The sequence below is a fragment of the Bemisia tabaci genome, chromosome 1 (assembly GCF_918797505.1).
Source record: "Bemisia tabaci chromosome 1, PGI_BMITA_v3".
NCBI classification, from domain to species: Eukaryota; Metazoa; Arthropoda; class Insecta; order Hemiptera; family Aleyrodidae; genus Bemisia; species Bemisia tabaci.
The window spans coordinates 63884455-63896953 of record NC_092793.1 but is presented as its reverse complement, the minus strand read 5'-3'; the positions used below and the strand labels follow the sequence as shown (position 1 = coordinate 63896953).

The window sequence follows — 12499 nt, the reverse complement described above, 5'->3', positions numbered from 1 at the left end:
CCGCCATTTTATTTTTTTACTAAGAAATTGTTGGTTGAAGCTGTTTGGGAATTTCACTAAATTTTATCGGCAGCACAAAGAAAATTCGGTGAAATTTTCGGACAGCTTCGTTGAACAATTTCTCTGTAAAAAAATAAAATGGCGGCGGAAATTTTTAAACGTTGCATGGCGCTTGTGATACTTTGACCGGAAGGTGACGATATGTGAAACTCCGAAAATCCATCAGGCCTTCACCGATGCTTCTGCGGATAAAGTTAGGGCCCAGAAATGCAGCCAACCTATGAATTTCAATTATTCAGAACGATTTACTAATACTATTGTTACGAACCGTCGTTTATTAAGCACGTGTTTGACTCAGTTTTTGCATAAATTTACTCAATTTTGCGGAAGAACGCTCATTTATGTACATTCTTGGCCATCTTGGTTAGAATTGGAACCTGCAGACCGGCAGTGAAATTTTGTGCGTTAGAAGTTGGTTAGAAGGGTGGCTGCACTTTTGGGCCCTAAGCCCTCCATGAAGCGATCTGTCCATACTCTCGCTATACAGGTACTCTAGTACAGGGACCAGTTCTATAGGACCCTGGACTCCCGTAAGAGTCAATGTAAAAATTCGTGAGCAGGTACTAGTGCTGCCATCGCGCGTAGGATCCTCGCAACTCACTGCTGTTATCAGTTGTTGGACTTCATTAAAATCCGTAGGATCGCGTATAACTGCGAAAAATCGAATTTTTCGTTCTACTTTAACATGCGGCGGGCCCTTCCTAGTCGAAAGGGGTCGAAAAACGCCAAAAATATACTTATTTTTCAAGAATTCAGCCGCCTTATGTGTTATTTTTCAATCTCCGGCTTAACCTCACTTTTGGAGCGGGCGATGGATGAGTCGAGGTTCGGGGGGAAGGATCCTCTGAGTTGACTAGGATCCTACGCGAGAATGCGCTGCAATCACCCGCTCACAACAGAACGGCGTCCTATAGAACTCGTCCCTGTCTAGTATTTGCTCCCTATCTTTGCATAGAGAGTTTGTTTTGATGTAGAGGTGGACTCTCAGGGTAGGGCGGGATATCCCCTCCATTTTGGCCTCACTTTGAGAGCCTTTTTTTAGCTTGGGAGACGATTTCAGAGAAAACCAGTGGCACCATCGTGTTTCTCGCAAATTTTTACATAAGAATCAACGGTCAAATCGCAAATCCTTCACACAAATCATACAGTCATGCAACATCTCCATTGAAAAATATAATCGATAGTCGAAATATCGGATTTTCAGATATCGATAGTTAAATCGAAATTTTGACTTCCGACATATCAACTATCGACATCGAAATCGGAACATGTCCAAGTTCCACGTCCACGTTGGAGGCTACCATCCCTTGAAATGGGGATTGTTTTCATCCTTATCGACGTAACCATCAATCGTGTATGTACTTTATCGCAGTGAACTAGCACAAAGCATACCTCGCTTCCTATAATTAATTACCACTAGTCTCGTCTTTATAACTTGGCGTCCCTTCGCCACAACTAAATTCTACGAATTGAAGTGCCTCCTGCGCCCTCTCAAAACTCAGGGAGTTTCTTCCGCTTTCAACGAATTTAGCGATTATTCCATCATGATGTAACAACAGAACTCGGTGAATCTATACATTCGCATTAGTGAAGTGTTCGCGATTTCCCTCGTTGCAAGTTTTCTCGTAAGAACTCCCGGAGGTCGTCCAGTTTGTGGAATATGCTTGTTGTTTGCTGTATGTTTAGTGAGATTTTCCCCAGGCAACTTTTTCAAAATTTGACTGATAAGGCTACAGTTTTGTTTGATCATTATCTTCATTTTTGAAAATTACATTTACCAAAGTCTATCTTATTGTTCTGGAATTTAATTCGGTCAAAGTCCGAAAATTTCTCAATAAATCTATCCCCTTTTATCCCATATGGTTTAACGATGTCGATGCCATCCGACTTCATGGACCTGTTTTTCGACAGAGACACAACTGCTCTACAATTCCTTGACAAAGACTTCAACTACAAAACCGATGGATTGGAGCTTTCCTCTGACAGTAACCAATACCTCAATGTAAGTTTACACAATTACCATTTAAGTAATTACGAAGATTTATTTACACCTAATACTGCATCCCTTTCGCCTAAATTTTACTCTTTCACCACTCACTTTCTGCTCTTTTCTTGGATCTGGGAAATGCATCATCCTCCAAGGGCCACTATACTTTGACGTGTAGCTCTTCAATAATTATCCAATCTGATGAATCCATGTTATGGAACCATGCCCTCTGTTGAGCTGTCAGTAATTCTTGATCCCTGAATGCACTTAAATTCACATGTAAACATTTTTTCAGTGCTAGGTCATAAATTTGTGACAGCATTCTAATTTGAATTGTATCAAACTTTCTCATTGCTGATTAGTTTAAAATTAGTCATAAACTTGTGTTATACAAACTTGGTTTTTAACATGAAGCATTGATAAGCCATATTATTAATCATTGATTGATTAGAATCCATCTTGTTTGTTTGGATCATAGTCGTATTTTGTTCGAAACAACATTTGTTCTGAATCAACAATTGTTTCTGTTTTTTTTCTTGTTTCTTTTGCGTGATTCTGAACAACCAATGAGGAAGCGAATTCCAATTTTAGGTCAGAAAACAGCTTTGTCTTGGGCAACAACATAAACACGATTTGCCTCTGAGCTTATTGCAGGTGCTGTACAACAATGTTGCTATAGAGGTTCCCAAATTTTGCGCGCTAAAACAAGCCCCGCCCCCACAACACAAAACAACTTAGAACAAAATGCGATTGTTGCTTGTTTTACCAACATGTTGCGAGTGTTGCCTCCGAACAAAATACGACTCATTTTGCTTGAAGAGTGATTATCCACTTTTTCTGTTGGCATTTCAATCATTCTGCACAGGCATGAAGGAAATATTCCATCATGCGCCTGCCGTGAAAATGTAAAAGGATGGTCAATTTTGAGGAGTAAAAAGTGGAAAATTGAAGGAAACAAGCAGGTAAAAGCCCCCATTTTTTAAGCTTGCAAGCAAATGATAAAATTGGGGAAGCTGGCTAGCAGGTGCATGAAACTTTCCCTCAACCCTACCAATTAGTTTGAAGTCATGAATATTATCAAGGGGCTAAAAAAAAACCTGTTCACAAGGGGAGGATGAAATCTCAATGAAAATGTTAAAAAAGTGTGACAAATGGATCTCCCTCTGTATAACCTTTATTTTTAATTTGTCTTACTCATATGGTGTATTTCCCATAGACCTGAAAATAGCCAAAGTAACACCAATATACAAAGCAGAGGGATCATCATAGAACCAAGAAATTACAGGTACCTATTTCAGTCCTATCAAATATTTTTAAAATATTTGAAACTGCCATTGAAAACAGACTTATGTCCTATATCAACAAACATAATATTATACCAAATACTCAATATGGATTCCATAAAGATGAAAACACCTCTCAAGCAATGGCCGAATTAATAAGGAACACAACAACAAACCTTGAGGAAACGAAGAAATGCGCAACAATTTTCATGGATTTAACAAAAGCTTTTGACTCTGTCTCCCATAAGAAACTTTTAAAGTAGTTAGAAAAAATCGGCAAAAGGGGAGTTGCACACACATTTTTTGCCAACTATTTAAAGCAAAGAACCCAATGTGCTAACAATAAGTATGAAAAAATTAGTAGGAAATCAGATGTAAAATGGGGTGTATGACGAGGCACCGTCCTAGGCCCAATACTGTTTCATCTACATTTTGCTGATGACACAGTTTTGCTCTTCTGGGAAGATTCCCGGGAGGCCTTAGGCCGGCAAATCAATGAGGTGATGAATATGACTGTTAAACCATGGTTCAATTGTAACTTCATCTCTCTAAATTTTAAACAAGACAGTCTGTACCTATGCCATTCCCAGCTTCTAACTTTCCTGAGGCAGAAGACAAATGGAGAATAACCGTGCATAATTGTGATAGCTTGGGTTTCTGTCAGGGATGCGATTGTCCTGCTTTGAAAATTATAAATAGCACTAAATACTTGGGTGTCATACTTGAAGGTGATCGAAGCTGGCATGAACATGCCAGTTACCTTGAAGGTGGGCTGAGGAAAGTGGTTTTTACTCCAGCCCATCAGCTAAGATATCTTTGTATTAATTCATTGAGGCTCATATACATGGCTCTATTTCAATCGATCTTAGGATATGGAGTAGCTGTCTTTGGTGCGGCTTCCGATACGGTGTTGGCACCCCTAGAGAGATTAGGTATGGAGGAAGACCATCAAAGTCATACTTAAACTATGAAAGAGATATCCGTTCGCTGAACTTAGTACCCTACTTGATGTACGGACACTCCATGAATTGTACCACAAAGATCTCAAAGTTTAGTTCCAGCATTCAAAAACCATTTAATGTATGAGCAAGTAGATTACCAGTTGAGAAATAGAGGAGAAGCCAAACCAATAATACCTTTTTGCAGATTGGAGCTCTCCAAAAGTAACTTGTGGTACAATTTAATTGTGTGAGTCAATGAGGGAGCTAAGTAGGTTGGTTTCTTCCATAAATTCTTAAATGAATACTGTGCACACCAAGTTATTCTATTTATAATTTATTTATGTCTAAAACAAACAAAAAAAAACACTCTAATTCGTCCACTATAAATCCCTCTATGAATTCTGTCACACTTTGTTATTTTATTCATAATTTGTTTATTACAATATTTATACTTACTTTGTTACTTTTTAATTTTATTTTTTGATTTTTTTTATTTTATCTACTTAGTCATTTAGGTATTTATTTATTTGTCTTGTCTCTCTCTCAATACTGCTCTATCAAGATTTTTTAAAAATCACTGAAATGGGTTTTTTTATTTAAGTATATTATCTATCTGAATGCTGTTCGGTCGACCTGACATCCACCACTCGAGCTGTGCTCTCGGTGGGGGATGGAGCTGAAATTGAATTATTGTTAATATGTCACTGAAATAAAATATGTAAATTGAAACGTGAAAACTTGAAAGATTCTGCTCCCCCGGTTCTATACAAGTTTTAATTAATCATCCATTTACATTTCCTTTCAGAATGAAGAATTACCAGATGAGTTCTTGGATTCTATCCTTAAGATGGAGTCTGAAGCTTCATTTGATCTGCTGAATCAGAATGGGTTCTTATCGGATGATGTTCTCACCTCTGTGGAGTCCAATGTGGACAGCAGCTCCTGCTCTGAAAGCGGTAAGTCAATTTTTTTGTGTACATGTGCATAATGTGCGCACCTCAAATAGCAAAATGGTCTTTTATTTTACCTTATCTTATTTTTATGTAAGTATAATTTATTATGACCACATAAAATTTTAACTAGTGGTATATAACAGATTTGCTGTTATCACCATGACCGAAGATATCATACAATAACATGAGTGCAATTACCAAGCTGCAATGAACCACTAGACAAGGTACGAATTTCAGCATTCTGATACATGTTTCTCAACCAAAATTTCACGTAGAACACGATACGCACAACGAAAATTTCCAAAATCAACTCCTGACGAAGATATTTAATGATTCTTGATGTGTGAATTGAAACCACCCGCTCATGAAAACTCAATGCTCTACGTGATTCACATCGCGCGCTAAATGTTTATCATGACAGTCTCTGCGATGTAAAAATCTTCAACTTCAATCTTGACACTTTGGCTCAGCTATAGCAAATTACCAATAGTTTGAACAACACATGGTGGAAAATGAACATTGCTCGATTGAGAAGCTTGCTGAAACCGTTGTAGTGCGGGATTTGACTCACGTAGAGCTTTGAGTTTCTTGTGAGCGGGCAGTTCAAATTCCTCGTAATTAGTGCGAAATAAAAACGTTAATATCTTCGTTAGAAGTTGATTTCGGTAATTTTCGTAGTTTGAATCGTGTTCTACGTGAAATTCTGGTTAAGAAACATGTATCAGATTGCTTAAATTCGTACCTTGTCTAGTGGTCCATTCATTGGACAAAAATTTAGTTCATTTCGATGTGTCTCTACAAAAAGCCTCAAGCGGCAAAATATAGACGCACAGGAAACTAATTTTAGGACGCCCCTCCAGGTTGCTAGGTGAGGTGTGGTTGATGAGGGGATGCATAGTCATTTCCTGATTAATATTTCAAGTTACATGCCTGTGGTCAAAACTCAGAGAGTATAGAAGGTTTTCCTTCTCTTTGCAATGTGGGCCAGGAGGGCCAGTTGCACCAATATAATTTATATCTCGGCTAAATCTCATTGGAAGTCACTGATTTTTGGTAAGTGGGGGTTTTCTTGGTCACTAAACTCAAATCTGATGTCAGATTTGGTTAAAAATTACAAGAAAATTATGTTATGTGGACTCAAGTGAATCCAGTGAAAACTCTTTTGTGAACAATCTTTGTATGTTTCTTTTTCATCCTTTATCGGGTTTTTTATCAGATAATACTCACTTTTTTCTTTATCGCCCGATTATTATGTGTTAGCTTGACAACTGGAATCTAATAATTGGGAGAAAAAGAAAAAAGTGAGTGTTATAATCTTCGTATGATTTGACGCCAATTGAAAGTCTGAGAAATCTTCAAAAACAAAATGGTCATCTAAAAATAGAGCAATAAGTGTCTTGGTAACGACCAAAAATTTTCAAAATCAGTCTCAGAAAAGAGAAAATTGTTAAAACAAAGGAACTCGTACTATGTTAACTTTTTTGGTTACTAGGTTCTCAAATTACTGGCTTTTGAGAGCAAATATGGATGAATGAAATAAGCTTTTACAGTATGAAAATTAAATTTTTATGCTTCCAATAAGAACACAATGAAATCAGAACAAAGCACATGAGCCAGGGTGTCTAGCGACCGGGAAAGTCAGGGAGATGTAATTGGTCAGGGAGAAGTCAGGGAAGAAGAACGCGAAACCGGGAGAGAAGCGAACTCCCGTCGAAGACCGCGATTTTTTGCATAACTTTACGGCGCTTCGATATTTAGCCGTGCAGCGCTCTCTCATGGTCTGAGGTGCCATCTGAACCATTAGTGCTGACATAGAATAAAGAGACTACGTAGCGTAGTCTCTTTATTCTATGGTGCTGACTAGTGGTGCTCCCTCTCTCTATAGCTTTGTTGCGTCCGCGACGCCTCCTTTAGCGTCCATGACACCTCTGGAAGTGTCCGCGGCGCCTTTTGAAGCGTCCACGACGCCTTTAAAGCGTCCGCGACGCCTCCTTTAGTGTCCGCGACAAGTCTTAGGCGTCCGCGACGCCTGAGGGAGTGCCCGCGACACCTCTTGAAGTGTCCGCGACGCCTGAGGGAGTGTCCGCGACACCTCTTGAAGTGTCCGCAACGCCTTTTGAAGCGTTCACGACGCCATTAAAGCGTCCGCGACGCCACCTTTAGCGTCCGCGACGCCACCTTTAGCGTCCGCGACGCCACTTTTAGCGTCCGCGACACCTCTGGAAGTGTCCGCGACGCCTTTTGAAGCGTCCACGACGCCTTTAAAGCGTCCGCGACGCCTCCTTTAGTGTCCGCGACAAGTCTTAGGCGTCCGCGACGCCTGAGGGAGTGCCCGCGACACCTCTTGAAGTGTCCGCGACGCCTGAGGGAGTGTCCGCGACACCTTTTGAAGTGTCCGCAACGCCTTTTGAAGCGTTCACGACGCCATTAAAGCGTCCGCGACGCCACCTTTAGCGTCCGCGACGCCACTTTTAGCGTCCGCGACACCTCTGGAAGTGTGCGCGACGCCTTTTGAAGCGTCCACGACGCCTTACAGCGTCCGCGACGCCTCCTTTAGCGTCCGCGACACCTCTGGAAGTGTACTATTTCTTCCTCTATTTATTTAATTCTCGAAGTTGCAAATTTCTATAAGGTTTTTTGAAGTAATAAGCAAAGATCTTCCAAAGCATTACTATTAAGTACAAATTATGATGTAATAGTGGAAGAAAGAAAAGAATCTTTTTTACGAGAGTCTATGTTGACGCCCAAGGACTGCAGAAAGGTTTTTATTCTTGAAAATAATCCATTGCTTTGAAGGGTGGAAAACATAGTACAGACTGAAAACAAATCTTGGTAAAAGGTCATGAAGAGTCAGGGAGAAAGAAAATTCGATAGGTCAGGGAAAACCTTGAAAGTGGGGAAGAATGAAAAGAAAAATTTGCTAGACACCCTGAATGACGAAGTAGATACAAGAATGGAACTAAACACAACCATTTAATATAAAAAATAATTCACAATAAGGGTGAAAAATCAACCCGGTCTCAGTAATAATAGAACTAAGTAAACATAACAATTCAATATAAAAACTAATTCACAATAAGGGTGAAAAATCAAACTGGATTAGGTGTAGGTAACAAGATAATAAAAGTGAATATTTATCACAGAAAAGTAGGAAGAAAATTTTAAATAAGTATGATTTTAAACTAAAAAGATTTCTGTATCAGTTCTCATCAAATATTAGCACCACAAAAAAAAGTAGTTTCCGATAAAAACTTGGCATGAACATGTTATTTAAAAAATATACCCATCTTGCGACACTTATTTAAGGTAAAAAATGAGGAATTTGAATCACAGATAAAATAAAAAATATAAGGGCAGAACTGTCTCCTAAAATAAAAGAATGCGCTCACACAATGATATCAAAAGTGATGAGGTGGTTACAAGTATGGCAAAAGATCGATCAAGGAAAGCATTTCATCAGGGATTTCTTTCTTTTTAGGATTTCTCGCTTTCATCCTGCTCAAAATAACCGGGTCAGACATTAATAGGAGACGCATGAAGACATTCCTAAGGTTTTCTATCCGATTAAATTTTCGAGCATGATGTTCTTGAATATTCCTCTTGAATCTGTTTTGGGACTCGTGTGACTCTTCAGAGAGCATCCCAATGGGTGGTACAGCTACCTGAATGACTCTGCATCCATGTAATAGTACTCTATGAACAGAGATGGGCATCGGATACCAGGGACATTTCATGAAGTGAATGTTGGCTGTTTCTAACTGCATAGGCGTTGAACTTCACAGAATATACCTCAAAATCACTATTTATTACTCTGAGGATTATGCCCAATCGTTCGATTAAAGTCACATAAATCCTAGTGATTTTGGCAGCCGAATCAGGATTTGAAAAAAGTTTTCTGCTGGTATTGCCCTCATTTGTGTAACCTGAGCCTCCCTGTTTGGGCATGTCTACCAAAAGACCCATCTCTTTCTTCAACCCATCTTGAATTTCTTTTTTTCTTATCGCTTTGAGCTGTTTTTGCCCAGAACTATGGCTCTGCCATTTGTTTGTATCTAGCTTGTACGCAATATGAATGGCCAGGGGTGCACATTTTACTATGCTTCCACAATTTCGCGCGATAAGCTTTTCCTCTTCCACAAAAAATTTTAAAAAAATTTCCACAATTTCGTGACTAGTTCCACAAAAAGTGATGACCTTTTTTTTTTTTTTTTTTTTTTTTTTTTTTTTTTTTTCCCCGGTAAAAAATATGGGATTCAAAGAGAAGAGCGAGAAAAGAAACGAAAAGAAAGAAGGAAAGATAAAAAAATTTCCACAAAATTTGGGACGCTACCACATTTTCACGCGATAATTTATCGCGTGATCGCGCTTCCAAAAATTGGGAAGGCCTTCCACAATTTCACGCGATAATTTATCGCGTGATCTAGTATATTGTGCACCCCTGTGAATGGCACATTCAAAAACACGTTTATAGCAATGCAGAGGACTCAAGCCAAACTCTAATGCTGTCTCATCAACATCTCTTTCCAGAATTTGATCGATATTATTTGCATTAGACGGCGTAATACCACAAATCGCACATGTTTAAGAGGATGTATCAGTAATCACATTATATGCCTTTCCATCGATCATGGTCAACTTTCAAACGTGTTTGATTTGTAAAGTTTCCTTGAAGGACGGTTCAGTCACTTTCGATGGAATCAAGTTAGAAATCTCGGCTTTGACGGATGCTTTTTCATTAATTAGAGTTTCTTCTGTTTCCTTGGTGAAACTAATTCGAATAAGCCGGCAAAATTGGGCAGACCTGGGTTTCAAATTCTACTAAACAACCTTAGAAGTTTCAACATCAGTTAGTTGTAACGGAAAGAGAGATGTTCCAAACATACTGTTATCATCTGCATCGTCTTCGCTAAATTTCATTTTCTAACGGCTTTGACCTGTTGCACCATCAAAGCCCCATTTAGTTTCAAGGCATAAAACCCGTGTGGATAAATTTACAAAAGACTCAGCAGTTGTGAACATTAACTGGATTATGCGCTGAGCTGTGTGGTCCAATAATGCTCGACGTTTTACCTTGGCACACGTTATCCCAAGAGGAGTCTATTTAAATGTTTTTCCAAAAGATCACGAAAAATATAATTTTTATGGGCCTGAAAAACTCTAAGGAGAAAAATTTTTTCGTGCTAAAAAGGATCAAATACTCCCAAAAACAGTTGGAATCAATAACATTGTCAATCTCCGACACCTTTTAAACGGCCATTTCCAGTTGGTACTAATCCTGGTCATAATGTAGAGACATATATCTTTTACCAGTTTTGCCCAAACAAAATATGTAACAACCTTTTAAAGCGAATGTTGCTCTTGAAGTAAAAAATCAATGAGTATTGAAGTTCCCGCTCAATGTTCGAAATGGAATAATCAGGGCAATACCCTTTTATTATGCGTTCGTACTGCTATTTCTTAAACTGCAACATTCTGGGAGTAGATTCTCAAACCAGATCGTGTTGATTGGATACTTCGTGCAGTTATGTAATGTGACAACCCCCCCCCCCCCCCTCAAGAAAAATAACCATCAGGAAATTAATATCAGCGGAATAATTAATCTTTCTTGATGAGTAAACTTTAATACATTTGTCAAAATTATCATATCTAGTTCTAGCACTGAGGCAAGTTTTCAAATCAATAATCCTGCATTGAGTGTGAATTTGCCATTTAAAGGATATTTACCATATTGTAGTTAACGATAGGGTAAAATTGACTTTAAATTCGTGATTAGCGACCCAAAAACACATATTAACATATATTGTATGCCAGTGAAGGTGATATTCTAATGAATGCCGCCTAGATCGGGCTCTGGAACCAATGAGTGCCGCGGAGAAAATTACAAAGTGGCTAAAGAGCTGGGCGGCTTCCCTGGACGCCATATTCCCTTGCCCAAAATTATCTGGGTGAAATTCCCAGCCGGGAAACTTTTCGCAAGGCACCTAGTCAAGTTACAGAAACATAGTAGGGTGGTTTGAACATCACTCTGCTATGTTTCTATGCTTGTACATGTTCTGCCATGTATGGGTGATGTTCACACCACCCTGATATGTTTCTGTAATTTTGTCTTAAAAGCAGAAACATCGCAGAGTTAAGTTTCTGTGAAAATCACATGCAATGTTGCAATCCGTTTCATGAGTAAGATTGCATCATCATTGCTACAATGTTGCAAGCTAAATGTTCCATGTCAAGGGGTGCTGTTGTCGCAATGTTGCTGCAACATACCCTTGCCGGGTGGGTATTGAGGAGATTTTAATTTTTTTTTGGTCGGAGGAGGAGTGAACCAATTATTGGGCTTGTTTGAAATGTGTCTCCAGGAAGTCTTATATATGTATGTTCTTACCCTGCTTGGTGGGATATTTTGGGTTCGACATATTCAGCGGTGTCAGTCACCTACAGGGTGTCCGAAAAGTCTCTTGCCACCCTCTAACTTTTCACGTAATTTAGGGAAAGCTTGGTAACTTGGAGGATGTACCTTAGGGTGTCCCTTATTTTTGAAATTTGAGAAAAGTTATAAAACGAGTGAGTTTACAAAACGATTGTAAGACCTGTGCTGACTTACGCTGCGGAGACCCGGGCAGACACGAAGCGCACTAAACAACAGTTTCGGACCGTAGAAATGGAAGTCCTGAGGAAAATAGCAGGCTTTATGCTCCGAGACAGGCAGACCAACGAGTCAATTCGCGAAGAGTGCCAAATTCAAGATATTGCCAAATGGACCAAGATGCGCCGGAAAATGTGGTCGGAACATGTTGAGAACGGGGAAAGGCTTGCCAAGATTTGTATGGTAGGACGACCTCATAGCCAAAGGCAACCTAGACGACCGCCCAAGAGATGGGCATATAGCTGCCTTTCATCCCCGGAAAATTAACCCTCTATCATTGCCATTATATGATATTTGTCATAGTTATATACTAATTTAGAGGCTAGACAAACAGGGTCAAGGCCCTAGTCAGAAGGTAGAAGAAGAAGAAGAAGAAGAGAAAAGTTAAGCTCCCCAGGTCTCGAAACGTGCTATGAGGTGTACAAATCAGGAATGTCTGTAGGAAAAAAATTTTAAAAACATTTTTAGGGCCCTCTCAAGCGCCCTAAAGGGTGTCAGTCGAAAATGTTAATTTCTGGTAGAATGGATAGTCAAATACAGGTGAAATTGATGAATTTACGGCTGTAGGGCAAAAATTTGGTCCGTTTGGTTGTATCTTTGATCGTTCAGCCGGAAAACCGACTTAAATGGGC

At 39.3% G+C, this 12499-nt stretch overlaps 1 protein-coding gene across 2 annotated transcripts in view; it reads left to right on the top strand.

Moving 5' to 3' along the window:
* The first annotated feature begins 1316 nt into the window (after positions 1-1316).
* Positions 1317-12499, top strand: part of CrebA (Cyclic-AMP response element binding protein A) — a 49206-nt gene continuing 38023 nt past the window's right edge. The window contains exons 1-2 of one of the 2 annotated variants that reach the window (XM_072305217.1): positions 1317-2062; positions 5077-5227. In XM_072305217.1, the coding sequence (XP_072161318.1) occupies positions 1931-2062; positions 5077-5227 (283 nt within the window). In that variant the 5' untranslated portion in view covers positions 1317-1930. The remainder of the gene's footprint in view (positions 2063-5076; positions 5228-12499) is intronic. The other variant, XM_072305211.1, reaches the window with a different exon arrangement.